At 41.7% G+C, this 27,026-nt stretch overlaps 1 protein-coding gene across 8 annotated transcripts in view; it reads right to left on the reverse strand.

The window, feature by feature from the left end:
* The window catches only part of LOC125883542 (ADAMTS-like protein 1), a 122,414-nt gene that overhangs the window by 919 nt on the left and 94,469 nt on the right, over positions 1-27,026 (reverse strand). For 6 of the 8 annotated variants that reach the window (XM_049567882.1, XM_049567883.1, XM_049567884.1 and 3 more), the window contains 20 exons: positions 25,629-25,755; positions 24,088-24,162; positions 22,863-23,020; positions 18,738-18,849; positions 18,452-18,590; positions 18,272-18,322; positions 17,981-18,185; positions 17,030-17,177; positions 16,853-16,937; positions 11,253-11,572; positions 9,333-9,462; positions 6,453-6,663; positions 6,181-6,360; positions 5,910-6,063; positions 4,804-5,812; positions 4,567-4,694; positions 2,021-2,141; positions 1,647-1,851; positions 1,053-1,162; positions 686-906 (listed from right to left, as the gene is read on the reverse strand). In XM_049567882.1, the coding sequence (XP_049423839.1) occupies positions 686-906; positions 1,053-1,162; positions 1,647-1,851; positions 2,021-2,141; positions 4,567-4,694; positions 4,804-5,812; positions 5,910-6,063; positions 6,181-6,360; positions 6,453-6,663; positions 9,333-9,462; positions 11,253-11,572; positions 16,853-16,937; positions 17,030-17,177; positions 17,981-18,185; positions 18,272-18,322; positions 18,452-18,590; positions 18,738-18,849; positions 22,863-23,020; positions 24,088-24,162; positions 25,629-25,755 (3,889 nt within the window). Of the gene's footprint in view, positions 1-685; positions 907-1,052; positions 1,163-1,646; positions 1,852-2,020; positions 2,142-4,566; positions 4,695-4,803; positions 5,813-5,909; positions 6,064-6,180; positions 6,361-6,452; positions 6,664-9,332; positions 9,463-11,252; positions 11,573-16,848; positions 16,938-17,029; positions 17,178-17,980; positions 18,186-18,271; positions 18,323-18,451; positions 18,591-18,737; positions 18,850-22,862; positions 23,021-24,087; positions 24,163-25,628; positions 25,756-27,026 lie in introns of those variants that run through there. The other 2 variants (XR_007448571.1, XM_049567887.1) reach the window with 2 other exon arrangements.

The raw sequence follows: 27,026 nt of genomic DNA on the forward strand, positions 1-27,026 counted from the left end.
ACTCTTCTACACAAATATAGAGGTTAGTTGAATATCATGACAAATTTCAAACATCAACAATTCCTCCCTGAGATAATATCTGAAATGTAAGCTGTATTTATAGGGATTCGTTCATCAAATGTAACCGGGACGTTGTTTTCAGGATTACCTGATGCCGGAGAAATTTTAAATAGTATTTTTTTACTTCCTCAGTACCACATGCAAAATTACTTTCACTTGTTTTGTATTGGGGTGCCAGCAAAAATTGCAGAAACAGATGCTTCCAAACCTCAGCACATAAAACCCAAACTATGCATTATGGGCTGGGCCCATTAAGGGAATGTAATGTGCCATGATGGAGCTTATGCAAAAAATATTCTGGCAATAATATTTTTAATTTAATAATCTAATTTTAATTCCAATTTTAGTTATTCTTCCACTAGTTTATTTCGGGCAAGACCTCAGAAATACGCCATTAATGTGGTCATGAAATCGGCTGGGACTAACGACAACCAGCTGGTACTGCACTGAGGTTATTTTCAGTATTTTGACCTCTAAAATATGCTTTTCAGAGGAAAATTTAACCATCAACATATGCAGTTATATAATTTTGAATATGCTATACAACATATAATAAATGCAGGATCATTTTATTTTCAAAATCACAATTCAGAAACTGCTTGTCTGTGTCGCTGTTTTTTCTCACCTCTGCCACAGGACAAAATATTGCATCGCTGCCAGCTGGGAGGGCGCGGCTTCCACATGCAGTGATGTTCACGTGTGGCCTTTCCAGTTCGACGGTGGATGCAGGTCACCTGGCGTGACTGGAAACCGTGCCGTCCACAGGTGGCAGTGCACTGCGTCCACGGCCCTGCACGCCACTGAAGGGCACAGGCATCTGTGGAGCAATTCTTTACAGAGCTGGGCCTAAAAATACAAAGACGCATAAAGAAAAGGGTCAAAAAAAGTCCTAAACACTCCAATGAGTGGCTTTTTCACTGAAACATGAGATATTGCTGTAATTTTTATTGTTCATCAACATCATAAATCACAAACTGTTAATCCATATTCACCTCTGGAGTCCACTGCACATCCTGTAGGGGAGTTTGGTGGCATTGTTGTCTTGGCAGTAAACATGGCGGTGCTGTGTGGCCAAACTGGGACCCACACATTGACCGTGACACTGAAAGAGGAGATTTCATCAAAAGAAAATACTTGCCTGCTATCAACTCTCTCTCATGTGGTTTTGGCATTTTCAAGCCCACACACTCTCATTGAATTTCAAGTTTTAAATCTAAACTATGCCTCATAATGAAAGCATTTAGTTTGTATTTCGAAATGGGAGCTACTTTTTTTGCAATAAAAGGCAAAACAGGGGAATTCTCATAAAACACTTTGGGGAAATGTGATAGGGTTACCACAGAGAAAAGGTGACTTCCCTAACTACAACAAATATTTGACTATCAGGAGGGACTGGCAGGGTGCTTCCCCTTTACAAAACTGGGTAACAAAGAAACACTGAAAACACTGGTTATTTGGTTACCAGCTCAAATGAACTGACTAAGAACAGGCAAACAGTTTTTGAAGTAAACTGTGTTTTGCACAGCCTTGACAAAGCCCAAGTACATGTGTTAAGATGTGTTTGTGTTCAGAGTGAATCGACTCACCGCTCCCCAGTGGGTAGTGGCCCATCTGGCACAGGGCTGTAGGTTGCATAGCCTGGTGTCAGAGGGTCTCCTCCCTGTGCCGAGGCAGTGCTGGCCCTCCACCTCTCTTGATTTGCCCTCGGGACCCTTCATGCAGCGGACACTCCTGGACTGGGACCCACCTCCACAATTGGTTGAGCATGGAGACCAAGGATCCATTCGCCACCTAATCAAAACCACAGAGGAAAAGTAGACAATAACTAATAACGTATTTCAGAAACAATTGAAGTTCTCAAAAGAAATTGGAATGCAAACAAAGGAGACAGTCAGAACTGGTATTATTATGTAATATTCAAAATATCCAACTGGGTAAACATGTAGTAACAGAAAGGTACCTGAGGGGGCAGGATTGTCCATGGCACAGCTCAGCTGACTGGTTACTGTTACTCCTCTCAGAGCAAATAGGGCCATTTGTTCCCATACCATTACCCTGGACACAGTTTCTTCCTTTGCCACCTGAAATTAGATACTTGGATACTTCAGATATCACAGGAAGAGAGAACTATCTTTTTAATCCTTACTTTCTATTGCTGATTTTAGTTTCAGTGTTCTCTCTGTTAATGTATTAGGATTTTAAAGCAGACATTCACTCAGCAAAATTCATGTCTTACTGCAGTGATCTTACCAGTTCAACGAGGAACATTATATAATGAGCTTTAGCTGAAGATGCTTTGGTATTGCCTGGTAGACTCTAATGCTGCATTCACATGGACTCAGGGAACTAGGACTGATCCAGAAGAGTTTGTCCATCTACCGTCTGCCCGATTCCATGTGAACGCAGCATAATAGTATGTATAGTCACTTACATAGGCATCATTCCTGGTTTTCTCACTTCAGGTGCATCAAGTAAGAAAAAAGTCTCCTGTCACTCATACTTCAGCAGCTCTAAATTTTTGTCTTTGACAATAAGAAGAGGGTCATGATTCACTGGCCTGTATGTGAAGACGTGACCTGCTCTTGTTCAGAAATGACACTGCATTTTCCAAGAACCTGGGAATGATATTTTCAAGTTCAATTTCCCTGTAAAGGCATTCACAGTACTTGGGATTGCATTCTTGAGATTTCTGGAGTGCATCCATTAGACACGACCTTAAACTGAGTTTGAATTAAAAATATGAGAAAATGCAGTTTGGACATTTTTCAGCATCTTAAGCCCCTTTATCCTCCGTTTAGATTAGGCGAATGGGGTGCACCCACCTAATCTTCTTTGAAACATTGCCTGGAACCTCTAATTGCTGTCGTATGGGGAGGAAAAGCGCCGGAGCGTCAGGAAACCCGGCTGTATCACTGCTTTGATGACAATGCAGCAAGGCCGCAACTGGTCATGCTCTGAGGAGACAAATGACAGCGCCGCGCGGAGATGACCCGAGCTGTGGCACGCTCTGGACATTCCCCATTACTGAGTCAGCCAGATGAGCCACCAGGGTGCGTAAAAGCTTACTGTATATCTGTGTCTATGGTCATGACTGTGTGTGTTTCTCAGTTGAAAAGAATGCTTTCCCAGAATCTCTCAGCCTAAACCACAGAAGAACAACACACATTACTGTAACCTGGACTGCATGAGAGATTATTAGGACAAACTCAACTTGACATTAGGTTAGTACTGACTGAATCGTTTGTATGTGTAGCTACAAAAGCAGTTTTCAGTAATGTACTCAGTATCTGTCCATTATAGGACTTCATTGAAGCTACATCACACTTTAAGAAGCTTTAGAAGCTGGTACCTTTGGACAGAGCCAGGCTTGCTGTTTCCCCATTCTTCTAGCCTTTATGCTAAGCTAAGCAAACTGCCTTGTCTTCTAGCTCTTTATTCATCCTGTAAAAATTAAGAGTAGTCTCTATCTTCTCATATAACTTCGACAAGAAAGCAAATAAGCATATTTCCCAATATTATGTCATATTTTTGAAACTTTGGGTGCTTGATTACAACATAATGTTTGGATAATCATTATTATTATTACCCAAGAATTACCTTAAGGATAACTTTGGTATTTTTCAATCTGGACCCTATTTCCCAATGTTTTTATGACTAAGCAACTAATGGGAACAACAATTTTTGATATTGGGCTAGTATTGAGCAACAGGGCTGTAACCAGCACTGATGAAACAGGCTACAATGTAATCACTCTGGTTATGTTTACAACTTCAATGTGTGTCCACTGAAAGTGCTTGTTTTTGCCACTGACAGGCTCAGATTATTATTCTACATGTCTGACAACATTATGGAAGGATCCCTACAGAGATAGAAATTTTTATCTAAGAGTGAGAATCTTTTTATTTAACCAGAAAAAGCCCTGAAATTGCCATTGCCAACCCCACCAGACTCCATTCAAATAAACAGTAATTTTAGCATGTACAGAGCCAGCATATTTTCAAATCTAACTGGGAGAATAAAGGGTTTATTTCAACCAAGCCAGAGTTAGTGATTGTTGGGACAGTGGAAAGATGAACCAAGATGGTTATTTGAGTTTTATTTTGTTTCTGTTGACTTTGAATCAAGTGTGTTTTACAATGATAAAATCATTCCTTATTTAAATGGAGTCTGGCGGGGCTGTTGTACTCTATAACAAAAATGTCTATCGCTTTCAGTATACTTTCCATGATGTTTTTTAGACACTTGATAATCTGAGCCCATCAGTGACAAAAGCTAGCACTTTTAGTGGAGGTAAATGGAGTGCGAACATGCCCCAAATGGTTATACTGTAGCCTGTTTTCCCGATCAATACGGGACCAATTAAAAAAAAACAAAAAACAAAAAACAAAAAACGTTGTTCCCAGTGGTCACTTTAGAGGGAAAACAAAGTCCAGGTTGAAAAATACTTAAGTTACCCTTTGATGAAACTACTCCAGAAGATAAACCAATTTGCTTTGTGGATCTTACCTGAAATCTGCAGCCAAGACGAAAGAGATGTCAATCCAAAATGGTTCCTGGCAGTGCAGGTGTACAGACCCTCATCTGCCTTGCTTGGAGACTGGATCCTAAGTGAGCCGGTGGACAACAGGCCTACTCTGCCAACACCAAGACAACACAACCACTGAATCTGCTTCTTTTTATAACAAAATCTCAGTTTTCTTGATGCCTTTCACACAAAAGGTCACATTAAAGGGCAGTTCTTACCTGCTATTGTAGTTCAACTCTTTTCCATTCTTTGTCCATGTCAGGGATGGCTCAGGGTTCCCTAGTGCCTCACACCTCAGCTCCAAACTAGTTATGGGTTTCTGCAGAAAAACTGGCGCTCCCACATGAACTATCATTTCAGATGACAGCACAGCTCCCACCTTTCTGGAGCGTTGGATTATCACCGGGCTTCTTGGCCTGGACGTGTGGGCTTTGATGTTCTGTTTATAAAGGAGGGGCCCTTGCGTGGAAGATTCTGCACTGTCCGGGGGATGAAGAGTAGACTCGTTGGTTTCTCCTTGTGTCATAGTGAGCTCACTGAGCAATTGCGCAATGAGTTGTTCCCCCCATGGTCCTCCGAGGCCTTCAGAGAAGTTGTGCATGATCTCATCTAGCCTGTGGGTATCGGCAATGAGCACAGGAAGGTTTGAAAGTTCTGAGCTAGCTCTCTCATCCTCCAGCGTCGACCTGTTCTTTTCACTTGAGTGTGTTTTGTCAGCAGTGTCTTTTTCATCTTGGAGGGAACCTTTGAGTTCAAGCAACTGCTCAACAATGTTGTCATATTGATTGAGGGAGATCGGTAGTTCCTGAAATCTTTCTCCTGTTGTGGGCACATCTGGCTGCCCAACCTTTTGTTGTCCATCTGCCACGAGCAATGACTCTGGAACAGAGAGCTTCTGCTTGCTGCCAATGATCTGTAGGACAAAATGTTCTTGTGCCTGACCTGCGATGCATGTGTATACCCCTGCATCAGATGCACGAACCTGCTGAATCTTCATGTATCCTAGTGGTGTTATAGAGAGATGTGGGAGACTGACCAAGGGCTTTCCCTCCTTCAACCATCGGATTTGGCCTTTGCGGAAGTGGCGGGTTGGGCAGCGAAGGACCACAGTTGTCCAAGGGAGCAGGTAGGCATAGCCTCCCACTATCAGCTGTATCTTTTTGCCCTTCCTCCACTGGATATACACCTTCTTCTGGGCCAGTATGGTGGGATCAGGCTTGACAGAGTCTGTGATGAAATTAACAGAACAGGTGAACTGGCTGGCTTACTAACAAAACAAAGTGATACAATTTAATGAAATAGAGCCAAACAGAGGGTCTCTTACTCTCACAGAGCCTGAGGGAGCATGGCCGGATTTTGGTGGGCCGAGCCATTAGGGAACAGTTTTCAGAGGCTACGATCCAATGTCCCCTTCCTGCCCCTTGTTTTCTGCAGACTGACTGTAGTCTCTGAATGCCATTTCCACAGGTCACTGAGCACTGGACAAAAAACATTGTAAAATATGAAAATGAGAAGACTGTATACTGTACATACAGAATTGCATTTTGTTTTTGACCAATTTAAAAAGTAGGTTGGTGCCTTGATGAAAAGTCTACCTGGGACCAGTCAGTTGTGACCCATTGAGGTGGGCACTCTTGTTTGCCACAGGGCTGCTGATTTGCAGGAGTCTTTGAAGGGCAAAAGGTGTCAGGCAGCTCCAGGATGCTGCCATCCGCCAACCGCTGTTTGCACAGGACCTGCCTCTTTTGAAATCCACCACCACAGCTCTGGGAGCACTACAAAAATACAGAGGGGCCAGGGGTTACATTAGCAATATGTGCTGGGTCAGGCATTTAGGGTAGTGAACTTCCTAACTGAGATCCATTACCTGTCCCCAGTCACGTGTGTCCCACACAGGAGGGCAGTCAAAGCGGTTGCAGGCTTGGACAGGATTGGGTTTGGGGCTCTGACAGTCTTCATCCCTCAAAACCTCAGTACGGTTGCTGTCCCGAGAGGGCTGGTGAGTGCACGCCACAGTGCGTGTCATCAGACCAACCCCACAGGTAGCAGAGCATGAACTCCACTCCCCTGTTTCCCACCTGTGAATACAATGTTTATCATCAAACTACTGATGCGTAAAGTTTTCTTGTTGACTTTGTGGACGAGGGCCCGCTCCGTATGTAGATATAAACAGCTCATTCTAAGGTAATGAAAACACAACAATTCTTATTTTCAGGTGATTATACACTCAAGAAAACATACTTATTATATTATATATCATTTCTGCCAGTATATCCCTACACACTGGACCTCTAACCTTTGCCATTCCTGATTAATCATCATACTTTTGTATACACACTATATATGTAGCGCCATTATCCAATCTATAAAGGAGTGCAGTTAGGAGAAGTTCAGTCAGAGTGCTTGATGTTTTTTCTTGACCCCATGAGAGGACACTCTTGCAGGTCATGAATGTGTAAATTCATGAAAGTGAATACAAGTGAAAACGAAAAGAGTGATTCAGGAGCCAGATACTGGCAAAGAAACATTAAATCTCCCACTGAATTTATTGATATTTGAGAAATCCCGATGGCATAACTTCTTCACCCACATTTTTCCTATGACCTCCGTGTACCAATATTTATTTTGTTCTCCGACACACTTTCATACAGGGTGATGAATCCACCATCGAAGTTTCCTGTGCATTTTTATTCCAGTCTTAAAAATGATGTCTAACTAGTTGCTGTGCCTTTAAAGACATCTGAAAGCTTTGGCTGTGGCCAAAATGGCAGCGATTTTACTTCTTGCTTGACAGATTAGGTGATATTTCAAAACTATTCATATTTACTCAAGGGTCCAGGGACTGAGGAGAATTGGGAATGAAGCTTGTTTCTGGACCGGTACTGTACTCAAAGCCAAATCCTATGGCTGTTTCCCTTCAGAGGGAACAGTATCCAAAGAGTGTAGCTTAATATGGGAGGGTGAGGAGGCCTCAGGGAGGGAGTAAAGGGCCAAAGGAAACAAGTCCAATACAGCGTTTGTTGTGCCTGAAAACAAGACTCAAGGCCTGGAAAAACAGGCAAGGGCAGGCTGCAAGCCTCTGGGTTTTCTGACAAGAGTGCGAGTGGTGGAACACCGACACTGCGCATGGTGTTAACTTGAAACGTGTGGCCTACCGCAAAATCCACTCACCGTTTAGCCATGGCTCAGATATTTAGACATCATGCCATTATGCTGTTTAACCATTCAGGTATTTCATTCTGATGAATTTTGTGTGCTCATTGTTTATTCACTTTATGCCAAATTAATGCCCAATGGGTGATAGTTGGATACACTAAAAAGCTGCAGAACTTGGACTTAAACTTAATGAATCCACATTCATTCTGAAATCTAAATGCCGTGACAGCAATCTACTTTTAACAGGACTAACATTACAGCTACATTAAAAAAATAACTTGAAATTTAACAAGGATATTCGTGGTTGTCAGAGGATAATTACAGTGATTTAAGTGATCTCTTGACCTCAGAATCAGGAAAAAAGTTCCTCTTCTAAAGCTAATGGCCAAGATTTCCAAATAAATTTAACAGTTCCCAGAAGATAAATCACAACTTTCCCTCCAAGAGTTCCTTCCAACATGAAATTGGTAGATCACCATGAAATTTGTTGAGCACTGTCATGCTCCCCAGAGGATGAATCCCTTCCATTTTCAAGACTCACTAAGTTTTTCTTTGGAGTCACCTTCAGGTCCAAGTGTCAGCTTTCTACATGGGGTACTGAAAACTAATAATAATCTGATTTCCATTAATTCTTTAAGAACATTCATGATCCCCGGAGAATTAATCTTTTTGTTTTAAGTGACTGCCTGACATTTATCATAGCACCACATTCAGGCCAACATTTCCATTTAAATGAAAAACATCAAAATCTAACTGACAGATTGTAATTGCAGTTGTTGAGCACATTCATACTCTCCAGGGGATAAACCCGTTTCAGTTTGTCATGTACAAGCCAAGTGGAAGCTTTTTTTTTTTTTTTACAGTAGCTTTTCAAAAAAGAAAGCTAACAACAGTAGCAGAGGCCTCCTACGGTCATGTGCTCATAAAACTACTAAAAAAAGTTCTTCCAGGGTCAATGTCACATGTCAGCCTAGCAGGTACAGCTGCCACTAACACCTGATTCCTATTTTGTGTGTGATTCTGACCAGGCTCCACAAGTTGTCCCACTGGCTTCATTTCCTGCTCTCCATGATATGACCATCCATCTCTGTCATTCTGTTTCAGTATCACTTGGACCCAAGTGGCCTAAATGGTGATTTAATTGGCCCAAGTGGTTTAAACTGAGAGGTATAATGCAGAGGATTAGAGGGATTTCAATCTCTTTTGTACACAACCTGTGATTAGTAGAGATTAATTGATTCAACTAGTGTGATGTGTGTTTTTTGATAGTCTGAAAGTTAAGCAGTTCCAGGTGTAGAACCCAGGGATGCATCAAGGCTCTGGGAAATGGTACATGAATGTCCCAGCTCTCTATATTGCATATTTTGCTGGGTTACAGTCTTGGCAAACTATTAAATAGCAGAGCCAGAATACAGTCCTGCTTTTAATTAATATTCTCTTCTTGAATGCAGCCAAACCCTTTTTTTCCCCAAAACACATTTCCTCCTCAGTTTTACTGCATCCATCAATCAAGTCTATTTTAACGTTCAGACACGAACTACTTCAAACAATGTCTAAATGATAATGATGTCTGGGTTTTACTGTACGGTACCTGGGTGGGCAGGGCTGAGTTTTGCAGTCCTGCAGGAGTTGCGGGGGCCGACGGGAGCTCACACACAGGGTCTGATCTGCTGCCTCCCTAGTCTGCTTGTTCAGGCAGATGACCACCGCCTCCTGCACACCTGGGATTAGACAGCACCGAGCAGTCATAAGGGCTGTCCAAAGCACTATGAGCTATTGGGCAGGGTTCAATTATCATCTTTTAAAATGTTCACAGACACACGCTCACTGTCCCATATCTTCTTAGATCGAATGCCAAACCTACAAACACATATTGTTTTTGTTAAGCATCTCCTGCATTCTATCAGCCTCACATACATATGGAGTAAATGACACTGCAAGCAGACACTGCAAAGAAGCAAGCCAGGTATTAGGCCCCTCAATGAAATCAAGCACTGGTTGTACCTACTGGGGCACAATGGACACCAAACCAGTACAGCGGCCTGCTTAAGTTCTGGCCTGAACTGTGGATAAACTTTAAGGGTGTGATGTCAGGTCATGTTAAAAGCAACGTAACATAAATCTCTGAGTCTGCTTCGAATGCTGGGGACAATAACAGTGAAGCAGGCACTTCAAACGCCATAGTGGTGTGATGGTCCACAGGAGCGCAGCCCTCAGGGTGTGTATGTGACATCTGATACCCCTCTGTAATCATCCCCAAATGGGAGTTTGTTGGGTTTGGGTGAGCGCACACACAGACATTGACAAAAGCCTACGCCCATGTGCAGAAATTAAGTTACACATGCACACCCGTGCAGACGTTAACACAGGGACACACAGTTCAGGCACACAGGCTTGGATGTGGAGGTGGGGAGATAAAAGTGGGCCTCAATGAAAGTTGGCAAGATGTTTGGGAAAGCTGTCTCTGTCTGGCACAGCATTCACTGCCACAGTGAGAGCTGGTGACGTATGACCTTTAGGGTTAAACGTGGTATTCCATCCATTATCATCTAATATCATATAACTTACGTCTACTTCAAAGCCCATACTGTAATAGCTTTAGTCATCCACTGACATAAGGTCACCGGTTACTGCTGTGACATTTCAGTTTAATACAGAAACTGGGACAAACGCAGTGACACTAATGGAGAGGGGTTTGCCTTTAGGAATTACAGGGCATTCAAACTACTGTAAGCAATTTAATGTATTTGCTGTATTTATAAGATAAACGCACTGTGGCTATTAGAATGTTAGTATTGGTCGCTGACTTTGGTGATCGTGAGCTAACGTTAGCTAGCTAATGTTAACTATTTCTACCTATTATGTCAACCATTTCCTGAAGTCTAATGAAACAATGTTAAAAATCTGTGTCGTGGTTAAAAACACAGGCAAGTTGCCATAGCACATTGTAATTGCATCCAACCTGAGGCATGTTTAACAGGATGCTTTAATGTTCACGTTTGAAATGAGTTGACTCTGCTTCTCCAGACTGAAGATGGAGGTTTTGTAACCAAATCTGCCACTGTTGTTCAGCGAGGTTTCTTTGTTACTTCTCCTCCATACATCCTACAATTTTCAGGTCATTAAGTGGCCCTTGTTTTTTCCCAGTTTGATCATACAGAACAGCTGTAAACAGCGCAAATCATAGGCATTTGTAGTCTTTGTCTCCAGCTGCCTGCAGTGCACCGATGTATGACATCATATGCAAAGAAACTATTAGCAAATGTTCACTTGCTAACATGCTAAACTAAGATGGTGAACATGGTCAACATAACTGCTAAAGATCAGCATGTTATCATTAAACATGATGGCAATTAGCTCAAAGCAACACTGTGCTTAAGTACAACCTCACAGAGCTGCTAGCACAGCTGTAGACTGTTAGTCTTGTTACCTTTTTAACTTTGCATTCCTCTCCTTCCTTAATTCTCTTTCTTTATGTTCTCATATTAAAGAGGTCAATAATGATCCATACCTCCCCCACAACTCTCTGAGCACTCCGTAAACCCCTCGTACTCCCAGTCGTGCAGTTCCTCTCTTCCAGGTGTCTCCCCCTCCCCCTCCTCCTCTTCTTCCTCTCCCTCCTTTTCGCTTTCTTTTCCTTGGCCCGAAACACCAGAGCAGGGAGTACGGTAGCAGGGCTGACTCGTAGCAGGTTTCACCCCCTCACACTCGTCATCAGGCAGGTCAGCAACAGTCTGGGAGAAGGATAGCAAGACCTGGCACTTAACGCTACGTCGTTGGGTCCCGGCGCCGCATGTCCTGCTGCAGGGCTGCCAGGGACCAGGGATGAAGCTGGAGAGGAGAGCCAGCACATTTGAGAAAACAAAAATGGGATGATTAATCACACACATAAAAATATAAACAATATGCTGTTCATTGAGTCAGTACAATTCACATACGTATGTAAACAGGCTTGGAGAGGCAGTCACATTTTTGAGGACTGTTTCCAAACCAGCAGTGCTGACTTGAAAGTCTTTAGATATAAAGTCAAAGGTTTTTGTGCATTCCTCCTGTATACAGATTTTAGTCATTCACTGCTAAGTTAATAAGCCCACTGAGTATTCATGAAATCCAGTCCTCCTGTCATTAATTGAACAGCTGTTAAGCATTAGGATCAGCCGTTCTTGGATAAACGGCTTTCATGCGCATCCTTCCTCATCTTAAAGAACGGATCAGAGAAGGAAATACTTGTGAATCATTGGCGTTCATGAATGCCTGAAGGCCTGTCAAGGTTGGGTGAGAGTTAGGGCCCAGATACTAAACTGTCACCCCTCAATAGCTTTGGGAAAGTGCAAAAGAATTAATAAGACTGGAAAGTGTGAGACAGAGAGATGCTTGAATTCCTCTTTATCTTTAGGTTGGCCAAAATGAAAAGCGTAATTCTTTAAAGGTTCAAGGAGGGGGAATCTACTTTATGTTTTCTTGAACATCCATAATAATTCAAAGATGTTCAGATCTGATGACTCTACAAGCAAGTTACTACAACAGACTATAGCCCTATCTTCTACCTGGGATTCTGGAAAACCTTGGCGCATTTCCACTGAAATTACCCGGGGAAAAAAATTTCCCTCAACCCCAAACTTTCCCTGAAAGAAGTACCTTGTAGGGGGGTAGGACTTTTCAGATTCCCCAGAATTCTTGAGGGGCAGTGTGCTGAAGAACGCTGATTGGTGGAACACACACTTGAAGCCTTCCGCACTTCCGGTTCAGCGTGGCTGCAAACTTTATTTCATTGCTACAAGCTTCACTTCATTTGTGTTTTGGAAAATGGAGCAAAAGAAGAGAAGCTACGAGAAGTGGACAGACAACGAGGTCCAGGCTCTTATGAAATTCAGCAGGACTTTGAGTTGGCGACTTGAAAAGGCCGAGTCTATGTAAGAGTAGCCAACAAGCTGCAACATCATCAGCCTGATTTGAATAAATTTTCCGGAACCTTTGACATGCGATGGAATCGCAAACCACGCAGATTACCAGGAATTCTTTTACCCAGGTAAATAAACACCTGGAAATAAAAGTTCCTGGAAATGTTGGTGGAAAGGGGGCTAATGTGTGGCAGCTGTAAACTCTTCCTACAGATCCAGAACCATCTAGATTTTTGTCATGAAGGATAAAGAGTTGAGAGACATTTCATCAGTCTTGCTACCTCTTCCTTTGCACAAGGCTCTGTCTGTTTGTTATCGTCTTTATTGTTCTCATTACACCCAGTTTTGCACATAATGATGAATACAAAGTGGTTGGAGGCAGCACAAATGTTTATAACATTCAGCAGCTGTCTTCTTCGGGGCTGAGCTCACCACTGTTTCTTTTGGCAGATGCACTTTTCAAAACATCTTATTACAAACTAATCATTAACACTGAATTCTCAAGCTAAAGTGACGATACTAAATCACCACTATCACTGACTGAACCAGAAGTTTTTGCATTGAAGAACAGAAACTATCATGATGTGATAACTCTGTTGCAGAGAGGCGTGTGCTCAGCTTATAAATGGTGCTTGTGTAGATATAGTTTTCAACTTATCAAAACAATTTGAACCGGCAGCATGATGAAATTACTGCTGACATGCAGACGATCAGATCAGAATGTCCCTGTGTTATATATGGTGATGCAGTTGCGTAGCTTGGGGTTTAAATCACAAGTTTCATCACAATATATTAAATCAATTCTTTGGGAGTTTATACACTTTTGCGGATACCACCAGTCTACCACAATATGACTGCCAATCAGTTCAATTCAATGGGGGGGTGTCTGTCCCTAACATTGGGCGAGAGGCGAGGTACACCCTGGATTACTGTAAATTTATTATGTTGATCTGTACACATATTGCATATCTGTCCATCCTGGAAGAGGAATCCCTCCTCAGTTGCTTTTCTTGTGGTTTCTACCATTTTTTTTTTTTTACCCGATGAAAGGTTTTTTGGGGGGAGTTTTTCCTTACCTGCTGTGAGGGTCCAACGACAGAGGGATGTCGTATGCTGACAGACAACCATTCACGCTCACATTTACACCTATGGGCAATTTAGAGTCACCAGTTATCCTGCATGTCTTTGAACTGTGGAGGAAGCCGGACAACCTGGAGAAAACCCAGGAGAAAACACCACATAGAGGGGCTCTGGCTCTGGCCCAAACCCAGAACCCTCTTGCTGTGAAGCATCAGTGCTAAAAACTGCACTTTGCATTGGCAAAGTGACTTGTAATTTCCTCTTCTACATTAGTAGTAACGTGGCACTGTAGCTCACTTTGAAATTATGGTTAAGTGTATTGAGTGTTCAGATTTTTTCATATGGTGTTAACTGTAGAAATGAGGTGTTTTCTCTTTGTTCTTTCATATTCATGTCATTCAAAATGAGAGAACGATTGGTAGAAATATTGTTTCTCAACACCACTCTGTGAACAGTCAGGCCAACTGTTCCAGTAAATCGCTGCAGTCTCTGGGTTCATAAAAATACCAAAATAGTTTCCTACAGCACGCATTATCAGTGTACATGTATTTCATAGAGGTACCCACTAACATGGCAGCCGGCACAAACGTGCAGCATTCCTCCTTGGTTAAGCAGCCTGACCACAACACAAGAGCACCCTGCTGTTTTATAAGATGCCTCAATAAAGAGCTCATAATTACAGCAAAGTTGGCTCTTTATGAGCGCTCAAGGACTCGTTGTGTTTTGGACAAACAAATGAATCACCGGCAGTTAGACCTTGGAACACAAGCAACAAAGTCAACAAGCGAACCCACAGAAATGTTTATCTTCACGCGTTGTTGGAGTACATCTGTCGGTTCAAAAACAATCCTGATTTCATTCATGGAAGGAAACAACACATTTTTGTGATATCTGCCAAAGCCCTATGTTAATCATATCAATTTAATTTCCATCAATGGAAATATTTTATTTACTCACGGTGGTGGTAAGGGGAGCAAGGCCCTTTTGGCCGAGCTGTGGAACATATATGGGTTTAATTTTTCAAGCATTCGCACAGCGGTGGCTCGGGGCAGGCATAAGGCCTGGCAATGAAGGTGCAATAAGTCTAACACAGGAATTTCCTCCTCTTTCCTCTCACATCCGTAACCTGGCCCCATATGGTAGGCAGATATTGTTGTTGGCTTGTGAATGACTGCATATTATACACAGATATTTATGTGCTTTTGGAGGGAAGACATGCTTTTTTTGCAACAGAGCAAAATCATATGTTTTGGCGTTTCTCTCTCTCTCCCTCCCACTCTCTCGCTCCAAAGATAAGTCAAAGTAACAGATGTTTTGAACTGGCTAACATGGTCGCTAATACAAGTCATGCAAGACACTGGGTAGAGTCCAAACATTGTCCATCTTCAGAGGACAGCCTTTATTATTCAATTGATATGTGGGACGAGAACATCTGGAACATCTGAGGTTTGCTGAGGTAATGCTAGTAGTCAGTGATTGAACAGTCCAAAAAGATGTTTTTCCTCTTTCACCTTCAACTTCCCCTTTTACCTTAAATGACCTCACGCAGCTTATTCATTATCAGATCTGACAACACACACCTTCACTGAAGCAAAACAGCATTAAAACATCTAACTTCCTCTTTACTTGTCTTGACAAAACTGTCCTGCCACATTGAGCATACCTAGGACGAGACGTGCACTCAAACGGGTGCATATTTTGACAAGTGCTGGAGAAAAATGTGGGCTACAGCCGTACATTTTGACTCCAAGTTCTTGTAAATGGCCGTTGACATTAACACAACCACAATACTATGATGATTTCATGGCAGCACCGGGCCCTGTCTACTTCAGTTTCAGCTCCAGGTAAATCCTCAGCTCTGGCTTGTGAAAATTGTTGTTGAAACCGTGTATCTGGGATCGGACTTTTGCTTTTTTACCCCTGCAGAGTGACAGTGATTATTTTAAAGGGGAAATTTACAGCATCGAATTTCCCCAGATTTTCCGGGTCATGAAGCTTGAGAGTCATTTAGAGCTTTAGCAGTTACCTCCTCCTAACTTTTCACAGTACTCATAGTATAAGGCCCAAACACCTGTGATGGTTTCAACAGATCATTCACATTTGGCATTAAATTGCAGGTATATGGTTGGAGTGCCAGTAAATACACATATAATTACATATTTTAAGTTCAAACTGCAGTTCATACTGCTTTCAACAGAACAAAGCAGCAAATAGAGATATTTTGAATCCAGCTCATGTATTTTCAGGGCGGCACAGTGGTGTGCTGGTTAGCACTGTTGCCTCACAGCAAAAGGGTTCCTGGTTCGATCCCAGGAGGGATCGAAGGTTGGGGATAGATTAATTGGTGACTCTTAATTGTCCATAGGTGTGAATGTGAGCGTGAATGGCGTCTCTATGTGTCAGCCCTGTGATATGGGCCGTTCCATATAGATCATACCGCTAGTAAGACGGAAGCTGCACAAAATTACACAGCGACACATCATGACACGCCTCTTTGAGGCGGTTCTATCAGTAGTGGTCTTGTACGAACTCAGAGGACTATGAGTTTAGAAAGACTGATGAAAGCAAAGATGGCTGCACCCTATATTTACCATAAGTGGCTCTGCTCTTTACTATTATTTTTACTGTTTAGCAAATTTGAGTCTTCATTTTAATTACTCGTACACATTATAATGCCTCATGGGAATGCTTTATGATGTGTTGTTGTGCGTGGAATGTCGTGTACGAGTTGTTTATCTGTTGGTGTTGGTGAAAGTAGCTAGCATTGTTGCTAATAATAAACGCTCTGCCACTGTTATAGCGACGATGGCTTTCTTGCAGGCATCCATCTTTGTTTACGTTTATGTCGTAAATGGTACAAACACAAATGGGGACGCATACTGCCAATTTAGACAGGAAATTACGACATTTTACGACATCATCTTCATCATCTCACTGCTCGTAGCAACGTAAATGGATCACAGCAACAGTTTGGCAACCTGTCCAGGATGTACCCTGCCTCTCGCCCAATGTCAGCTGGGATAGGCTCCAGTGCCCCCGCAACCCTCAAAAGGATAAGCGGTAGCGAAAATGGATGGATGATATATTTTCTTTGTGTGCACACATGCATACGTGGGTGTCTGGTACTCACGTTGGTTCCTCAGTAACGCTGATCTCCTCCTCCAGTTCTATGGCCTGCTTATGCCACACAGGTTTTGCCTCGACTGGAAGCGTATCTAGAGCAAATCAAGCGGAAAAGACAATATTGAAAATCAAAAGAGAAATAAGTGTGCAGGTTAGGAGGTTGAAACATGACAGTCTAACTCACCGATGGACTTATAACAGGGCACAGTCACCAGGCATTCCTCCTTGATGTGGGGCTTGGTGGTGGGATTACAACCTCCAGCATGGAGGCCTCTGTGATCAATGCATAACACCACCCTGTAGCGCAGACCCTGACCACAGGTCACCGTGCACTGGGGGTGACACGACAGTTCAGAAGATACAGTCTTTAAAACACTGTCTGACTGATGATCATTTTCACACACAGGCAGGCTAATGTATTACTCCCATGGTTCCATCTCTTTGCTTGTGTTTGACAGAAAGCCCTTGACTCAAGGGAAGTAAAGAAAGAGACCTTCCAAAATCCCTGCAGCTCTCTGCTCAGGAGTGAACTTTGTGCATCCGCTGCCAAAACAAGCATTTAAAGGCAAGTTCACAGGGAAGAATGTGCTAGGTAAACAGCATCCCAGGTTTTTAGAGGGCCACAAATTTGACTCCCCGGGCCTCTGCTTGTGCCTCTATAACCGGTGAGGTTGAAGAATCCCCACAAGGAAGTTGTATGGGATATTTATGGTTAATATAACAGCAGCTCTGCCAAATATGTAGGTTAACCAGGAATGTCAGATGATCCAGGTGCACCATCCTGATTAACTGGATATGTTGTGCAAAGAAAGGATTTAAAGGCATGGTTTGGATCGTTTTAAATGGGTTTCTATGAGGTACTTATCTATAGTTGATGTATTGCATAGAGTAGATGTCAGTCAGGCATACAGTATAGTATAGTCATATTTTCACTGGTTTACCTTACTGTCAGACACTATTTCCAACAGGGAAATGAAGCCATTATATGCCTCTCTTCAATGACGCATCTATTAACTCAGCATTCACAACTTTAATCTATCAGTCTTAATGTGGCCTTTAAACTTAATTTCCTGGGCTTTCTATTGTCTTTACACTGTGAAGAAATAATAACCAATAATAATGAAAGGGCAACTACCGGTGACCACTCCTGTGCCAGCCAGGTGGGGCAGTCGAAGGTGTTGCAGGGCTGCAGGATAGCCGTCTTGGGGGAGTAAAGACACTTCCACTCCTCAGTGGGAGTGATGATGCCCTGCATGTCCTCCTCCACGCAGGATACTGAGCGACTCTGGATGCCTCCGCCGCAGGAGGTGGAGCACGCGGTCCACGGACTGCTCTCCCATCTGACATCGTTAAAGGACAGTGTTGAAGTCACTCATGGAGACTGGTAAATGTTGTTGTGTCACTATTACACTGTGTGAGTACATACCGAGGCAGCGGGTGGTAGAGGTCATATGGCATTATTTGCTTGTAGCCGTCACTAAAAGGCAGAGTCAATTAAAGAAGTGAGGATTGTGGATTATGCAAAGTGCTGTTGACAGATCATTAACACTGAGTTATAATAAAGTGCTTTGTCCAGTTTAATTCCCCCAGAGGTCTGGTCTCTAACCTGGCCAGGCAGGGCTCCATGTTGCATTCCTGCAGTTTGGGTTTAGGTTTGATGTTCTCTGGGTAATAATGGCAGTACTGATCTACAACCACCTTGCTGCTCCGAAGGTCAAAGCACTCTGCCGAGGTCAGCTGGTACCCTAAAGACAAAGAAATGTCAGTCATCACAAAAGAAACTGACTCTAACACATTCAGTGGAACAATAATTCAATATTTCGGCATCACAGCTTTCAGTCAGTTGGCTCGCAATATCATCGGCTACCATCAGTCCACAAAGCTATGCTTACCTCCACCACAGGTGACGGAGCAAGGGAAGAAGTCGGTCTCTCTCCAGCGGTGGATAATGGGCTGGTAGTAGATGTACTGGACCACACTGTCTGCTCCACTGGCTAACTGCACCTATGGAAACAGTGTTCAAAAAATGTTTTCACTATAGTGTTTCAGTTTGAGTTTATGTCACGGCAAGGCTTTCAGTTTAATTATAATACATCTAAAGGACGATGAATGAATAAATATTTGTTTCGTGACCCATCTCTCATTCCAGCATGTTTACCCACCATCATCTAACAGCACAATACAGTCTGTAAATGTCAACCAAACATAAACATTATCCAAAAACAAAACAAAAAACACAGAAATTAACTCCCCACAATAACGCTTCAGGAGATGTCCTGAAACAATAAAATCAATTCCACAATACAAACACAGAAATATACAAACACAGTCCGAAAAGCAACAGGACACAGTACACAAATCCAAACAAAACAAAATCTACATTTACATTGATTAGGGCCTGACGCTGTGTATTTGATACAGCTCATGAACCAATATTCTGTAGTCCATATAAAACAAGTCTGAGGAGATCATCTGTCATGTGTAACTTCTTTCCTCCAAGACTTTACAGAGATATTTAGAAAATGCAGAAACAAATCTCAACCAGAAAACTTTTTGAACCAATATTTGTCATAAATCATGACAGTACAGAATGAATTGAAATTTGTTTTCCACCTTTTTGGCTTTAGCATTTACCTCTAAATATGAACAAATTCTGTCTATCGTACCGTCGTAACTCTGTATCTTCCACTTTCATTATGTTTTGGTAATATACCACATATTTTTTAAAGTTTTTTTTTTTGCTTTTGTCTTTATTAGAGAGGAACAGTATTAAGTGTGAAGAGGGAGAAGAGAGAGAGGGGATGACATGCACTAAAGGGCCACGGGCTGGAATTGAACCCACTGCAACTGTGGGAAGGACATTGCCTTTGTACATGGGACACCTGCTCTATGCTATTTTATACTATTTTTCACATTTTTAATCTTTCCTGAATAAAAAAATCTCAAAAGTTCTCACTTTTGAGTTTTACAATATTTCTTCGACCTGTGATTGTAGGGATTTTGCCTAGAAATAATCCACAGTCTTCTACAAAAACAAATATTTCAGATACCCAGTCATGAATGGTGAATGCAACCAGAAAAATCTGAACTAATAGTTTTGGAAATACACTTCTGTATCCTTCCGAGAGTTAGTCCCATGTCATTATGTGTTTCTGGGTTAGTAAATAAAACATTGTTAGCACACAACAGCTATGTAAACTCCAGCAGGTCCTGGTTTAACTGATACAGTTTTAAACCACAGCTAAGCTCGTCAGATGTTTAGTGACACAGCATCAGCTGCCATATTATATACTGTTTAGTACCAAGGATTGATGGTGTGGGTTTGTTTCCAAGTCTTTCTGCACCCTAGTGGCCAATGCAGCCGCCATTTGCAACTGGAAAATCAAATGGCATCTCTCACAACAATTGAAGTCTCATCAACAAACTAATAATTTCCTTCCAACATAAATTTTAAATGACTTTCTCAAGCAGTCCTCAGGAGGAGACACTGCCCATATACTGTATGCCGGACAGGGTGTTGTTTATGTATTGCTAATCTAAAAGGGTGGAGAGAAGGAAATTAATAACAGGGCTAAAATTCAGTGCCGAAGTTAATACAGATATAGTCTACTGCCATTTATGAGTTCCACTTTGCTGTCAACTGGTGTTTTCAGATCATTTCAAAGTTCCTCTGATAAAAATGACTCGAGACATATGACTGGAGGGAAAAATCTGAGCTGACATTATAGTAGCTTTGTTCACTGACGGTGCCAACAAATGACTGAAAGATACTGGAATTGTTTTAGAGAAGTTTGTTTTCACACACAGGAATTAAAGGAATTTGACCCAGAGTAACCTGAAATGTCAGTTTCTGCACACTCAAAGGTTGAACACAGCTTCTAGCAGGAATATCATAGGAAGTGATAAATCATTTACTGTATGAGAGCGGGCACGTTCTTAGTGCTTTGCTTAGATAAGATAAAGAATACAGGCTGTATTTATAGAAATCAGGTCATGTGTGTCACATGTGGAGTGTTTTGTCTGTCTCTGTCCTTTTGTTGGAGACTTTTTGTAAAGTCTCATGAATATTTCAGCAAACATTTTTCCTCTAACCTCACACCTCAAACATATTGAAGAAATGCCCAAAGGCAGATTATACCTACAACACATATAAATCAAACTCTGCTCATTCACATTCATGTGTTTACAGTGGAGAGACTGTCTGGCAACTTTTTAATATGATTTTCCATTTGTCCAAACTTTTTCCAGCGCTGCGATATGAACTGGCCGTCTGCCTCGTAACAGATTAGAAAATTATGCATTTATAGCTTCTCAGATTTCTGTCTCCTGGATTCCTATTTATTGTCCGATCCTGACTTATGTGTTTATGAGGGGGGAAGTTTTCACAGGCGTTTCCCAGTCCGCTGCCTGTAGAACTTTTAGTGTCCACTCACTGGGCCTAGTCTGAGACTGAAAGCATGTGGGTGCGTGTATTTAACACATACACAAAACAAAACAAGAATCCAGTGCTCCACTATTGAATTTATGAACTGAATTTATGTTGTGTTACTTTTTAACACAAGCTGTAAGTAAACCACGGACTCTTCTTCAAGGCTTGACATTCCACCATTAATCATATACAGGTTTCATAAACTTGAGGTTTGGGAAACGGAAGAGTTGGGTGATAATTCTGTGTGGGCTTGCCATTTTGTAAAACAAGGTTTGACATTCCACAGAGTAAACTGAGCCATTTCTAATATGAAAACACTTATACTAAAAGTAACCTTTTTCTTACAGAACTAGTGTGTGTATGCAGGTTATTTAAATGCAGAAAAAGCTGTTAAAAATGGGGCACAGACTCCTTTCCCATTGCCACAGAGCCATGTGCACAGCTCTGCCGTAGATAAGTATGCCTTTCTGTGTTTCTTTTTCTGGCGTGTCATGTTGGACGTCATGGCCAGCTGGAAAACAGGTTAGTAAACAGTGGAAAGCAGCACAGAGGACAGTGAAAATGTAACGGTGGTTACTTTATTCTCTTACTGTATGTGCACACCAAGAGCTGCAAAAGCTTCAAAGGCAACCGATTCAATTCATTTTCAATGGGCACCAGTGACCATGGCTGCAAAAGCTGCAAAGCGTCCGCGTTTTGGCGACCAGAGCGTCAGATGAAAGTTGGGGAGTCGTGAACTTTATGCAAATTAGCTATGACGCATTTCGGCTGCAAATGACCAGCCACCAATCACAAAAGTAGACGTCCATCGCTTGTGTGGAACCCAGAAACATCCTCGGAAACTTTAGTTCATACCACACATTCGTTCCTACTTCAAAATGAGAGAGAAGCTAATCACTGCTGTAGCTGGACATCGAGTCCTTTGTGATTCAAGCCTGTTTATATACAGTATAGGGACCGAAATCAAAAGGAGCAGGCGTGGGAAGCCGTGTCCCGAGTAGTTGGTTTGCCTGGTGAGTTGATATTGTTCTGTTTCCATTCACCAAATTTCTTAACTCATGTAGCCTAGCTTTTGGGGCATGGCAGCCAGCAAAGAGGCTGTGCTCCAGCCAGTAACCTGCTTTGCGGCTCCTTTAAATTGACAAGTACGATTGAATGTTCGAATGTATGACGCCATGAGCGACTTGAGCTGCCAAAAATATTTTGGACAGCGGCACTGCTTGGGTGACCTTGGCTGCTTTGCAGCTTTTACAGCTCCTGGTGTGCACTTACAGCACTCAGTGTTGACTAGATTTTGAAAAATGTTGAAGCACTTCTTGGACGTAGACAGACGGTATTTTATTGTGGTGTGTCACTACATAGTGCCAGAAAAGGGTCTAAAATTAGCGTGTCCACCCAGATGTCATATTTCCGTTACTGCCGATTGGAGCTGGAGGCAATAAATACCTCTGACCACTGCAGAATATTTTGTCAAGGGTGTGAATGCCAACTGTAACCTTTCCCATTAAATAGAAAAGCCAGGTGTTAGTGGGTGTTTTGTCCAATGGCAAAGGGGCTTCGGATCGATATATTTACAGTAAGCTCTTACTTTGACTGTGAAGTCAGCTCCCAGCGGGCCAGTGATCCTCAGGACCTCCTTATCTGACAGTTTCTGGTAGTCCAGGGTGGTGTTCTCCAGGTGATACTGCCCTGACTCGTCAAAGAACAGCTCATCTTTTACACCTTGTAGAGTCTTACTCTCCACGTCTAAAGAAGAGACAAAGTAGATAGCTAGAACACAATGGACACATCACCATATACAGTAGGTGTATAGTTACGGTCATTGACTACCAAAGAATTCCCCATAAACAGTCGTATGTTAATTTAATTTTTCACCATTATTGTGTCAAACAGAATGAAACAACAAATAAAGAGAGATGTCGAGACGCTCAAAGAGTCTTTGACAGAGACCGTCAGTCAGATTCAGTAACATAAGGAACACAGACTGGCTGCTGTATTTGCAGGCACAGAGACTCACTTTGGCACTGCCAGGAGGCTCATGTGGGTCTACTAGCAGGCCAGCGCTGCTGAGAGCTCTTCCGCTGTTTGACCTCACTTCAACCCTGGCCTTACAAGGTCTTGTGTGATTCCAGCATGGACATTTAAGCAAAAACAACAAGGAAACGCAGGAACACGCAATAACTAACAGCAGTCATCATGTGCAGACAGATGGTTACAATTTAAGTGCCCTTGGCCAAAAAGAACGGGGAAATATCTAATGAAAACGCCATCCATTCAGAAAAAGAAACGCTTTTGGCCTGGCCGGGGTAACAATCTGTAAACTAACCGTGGAGCAAAGGATAGGTATGGAGATGGAACATTCGTTATCGATTTGATGCAGTGGGGAGTTTGTTGCCAGTACTTTGACATTGGTGATATTTGCTGGAAGCCATAGATCTTCACAGAGCCAGGGCAAAGGGGAGAAATAAATACCTCCTGTGGTTATTCTGCTCCAAGCTACTTTTAAAACCAGGCTTTAAGAAAGAGCCCAAAATGTAATATATTTAAGTATAAAAGGTTAATTTGAGATTGTTATTTAGGTGAAATATTCATTACAAAGGTCAAGCAAGTCTAACATATATAATGAAAAACTAATATCCTTTTTGAATCTCAAGTCTTTAAAACATAACTTGACCTGCGGTTTAACTCCCAGAGCACATGCAAAGTACTTGTGTTTAATGTGAAGGTATTTGGCAATAAAAAACACTGCCAAATATTAATATCATGTTCAACTGTTTTGGATGGAAGGGCACCCTGGACCTACCAGGACTTACACAAGTGATCCGGGCCTTTCAGGACTAGACGCACATGACGACTCTTATAGGGGACGGCAACAACTGTGTCCTCAGCTTGAGTGAGACAAACAGACAGAGGGAGAAAAATATCATAAGGTATCAATTAATACTTACAGGAAGTCAATATAATTACAACTGGCAATACAAAGACACAGACTGTTTTGTCTTGTATAATTCAAGACAGCACCCTTGGGTGAAACTGGAAATGTAATTCTTTGCTCTCTTTGTATTCATCTGGGTGAGATACTGAGATACAAAAATATAGAAATAAATCTTTTAGATATGCACTTTCATGCATTGTCATTAAAACACAACATGGTAATTCTTATTTACATAAACAAAAATAATACTGTAGTACAACAGTGGTAATATTTTAATACAGATAATACTCTAATTCAATTTGAACAAAGGAATTAGCTAAAACAAGCTAAAAATTTAGCTTTAAAGGGGCACTCCAATGATTTTAGTATTGCACTTCCAAAATGTCAGGAGAGTTGTGCAAGAAAGATTAAAAATAAAAATGTTGTCTTTGAAGCAGCTGAGGCCAAGATATCCTGACTTTTGATCAGTCAAGTATGAGTAGCTTGACAAAAAATCACTGGATCCTACACTTCCCATAATGCAGCTAAACACCATCATTCATTAGACCTTCCCTGCTTGGTATGAAGTGTTATGCAGCATCTCCAGGATGTTGCGATCCCAATAATTATTGCATATTCAGCCAGTCCCTATGAATTCTGCGTGACCTTGTATTTTGTCTAAATGCAGCAACTTTACCGCAAATTTTAGTGCGCAAAACAGGTAAAACCTCACTTCATCATAGAGCTGCTGGCAGCGTATTGATTCTCTCAACCCTCCCAGCCCTGCTCTGTCTCTTTGTTTATTATGCGAATACTGCTGCAGGAGTATGAGCTGCACGCCTGGGATGGAGTCAAACATACCATGAAAGGGCTAACTGTTAGCATCACACGACTAAGTCTTAGTTGGCTTAGTCAAAAGATATGAATGGGTTTAACGTCAGAGTCGAGCCATTTCGGTGTCGGTGCTTTTGTTGGCTAAACCCAACCATGTGCGTGTGTTGGCTAAACAGAACCCCGTGCATTTATTGTTGAAGGACAAAACATTAACTTGCAGTGTTGTACCAATGTGGTGTGTTTATGTTAAAGAAGACTGTATGCAAACTGTCCATTTCCTGTAAAGACGGAAGTGTATTTTGAAAACAGACAATGGCATGTAACAGGTCAAAGTCGACACGGTGTCCCAGAATGTCAACAACCAACGCAACCAGGGTAGTTTGCACGTCATCTGTCGACGAGAAAAGTCAGCGACCAAATGGTGATATGTGATGGGTTCGGAGTGAGAATGTGCTGGACAACATTAATGCTCCAGTTTGTAATGCATGCATTTGAAGTCTTTTTGATTACATATGAAAATAACCCTAATGACATCATTATCAGGGGTTATTTACCTAGACTTGACAAATTTATAGTTTTGAATTAAAAAAAGTAAAGATTCTTTACTTTTTCCTGATGTATGCTGGGATTTGTAGTGTCCTCGCACCAGTCTGCAGGATAAGCCATCTCCATTGCACACACCGCAGTTGTCTTCCTTTGCTGTGCTCCCCAACTCATGATCACAACCTACAATCTAATGATACACAAACATTAAAAAAATTCCCAAGACTTGTTGTTTAACCTTAATTCTGATCTTCAACTATGAATGAATTAAACTTCAATCAAGATGCTTTGCAAAACAATGAAAAGAAAAAGAAATTAAAAAAAAAAAGATGAAGTCCCAGTAAAAGTACTCATGTTGGTCCCGTTAGACCTTTAAAATTGAGTTTATTAAATAAAATGTCTTCCTTTATACCCTGTATATGTTATAATCAAATGATCCCAACAACCCTCAGGGTTCTTCCATATTCATACCACATCTATTGTTTGTATTTCTAAGATAGCATGAAACATCCCCTTTGGGTTGATCATGGGTTTTTCCAAAAATGTTCCCCATTGTTTTCTATCAAACATTATCTGCAACCATCCGTAGTTGATTGATGGAGTTTTTCGCAATTTCTGTCGGTAAGACAAAACCAAAACCACAGTGTGATTCTAAGCATGGTAAGAGAGTGTATTCACATCCCTGTGTGTCTCCGCACACAATGCCTTGGGACGTAATTTCATTCAACTGGGGAAAAATGCATTGTAAACTATTTCCCGGCCTGTCAGTCAAAAACCCAATCTTGAATAGTATTGTCATTGGGGATTCATGTGTATAGCAGATGGCATGACGTTAGCATTGTAACTTAACCTGCTGTGCATAGCTTTTTTGTATTTATTTACTTGCATCCAAATGCGCTGTGATACGATAACTTGTGAGACAGTAAATATATGCTGTGTTGACAAGAATAAAACAAACTATGCTGTGTTTTAGAAAGAAATTTCCTTTTATATGGTCATAATTTGACACGATTTTCTGAAATTTAAGATCGCAGGTCAGCTGAGGTTTTGAGTTTGGGGCAACATGTGTTTTCTTAGATAGCCATTTGTCTTCTATCTTGAACTGTAAACCCTTAAAATTCATTTTCATAAAAATCTAAATATGTCATTATCTCAAGAAAGATTTCACAAATATAATTTTCTCAGGGGATAGTATCTGCTAAATCAGATTTTTTTTGTTTCATCGAAAGCTTTTAATCTATCAAGCTGCATAAATATTTTAAATGCACTACATATTTGTCCCATTGTTTTCCAAGACTGCCTTCAATTTGAGCTAAGCCTGTGGCTGTTCACAACACACTGGTATGAGACTGGATTTGGAAGATACACTTTCCAGATTTTTTTAACAACAATTGATCAAAATCACATTCATTGGTTTCTAAGAAGTCTGCCCTGGAACCCCGAAAATGTGCAAATGTCCCC

Source organism: Epinephelus fuscoguttatus, linkage group LG23 (genome assembly GCF_011397635.1).
Source record: "Epinephelus fuscoguttatus linkage group LG23, E.fuscoguttatus.final_Chr_v1".
In the NCBI taxonomy this organism is placed as follows: Eukaryota; Metazoa; Chordata; class Actinopteri; order Perciformes; family Serranidae; genus Epinephelus; species Epinephelus fuscoguttatus.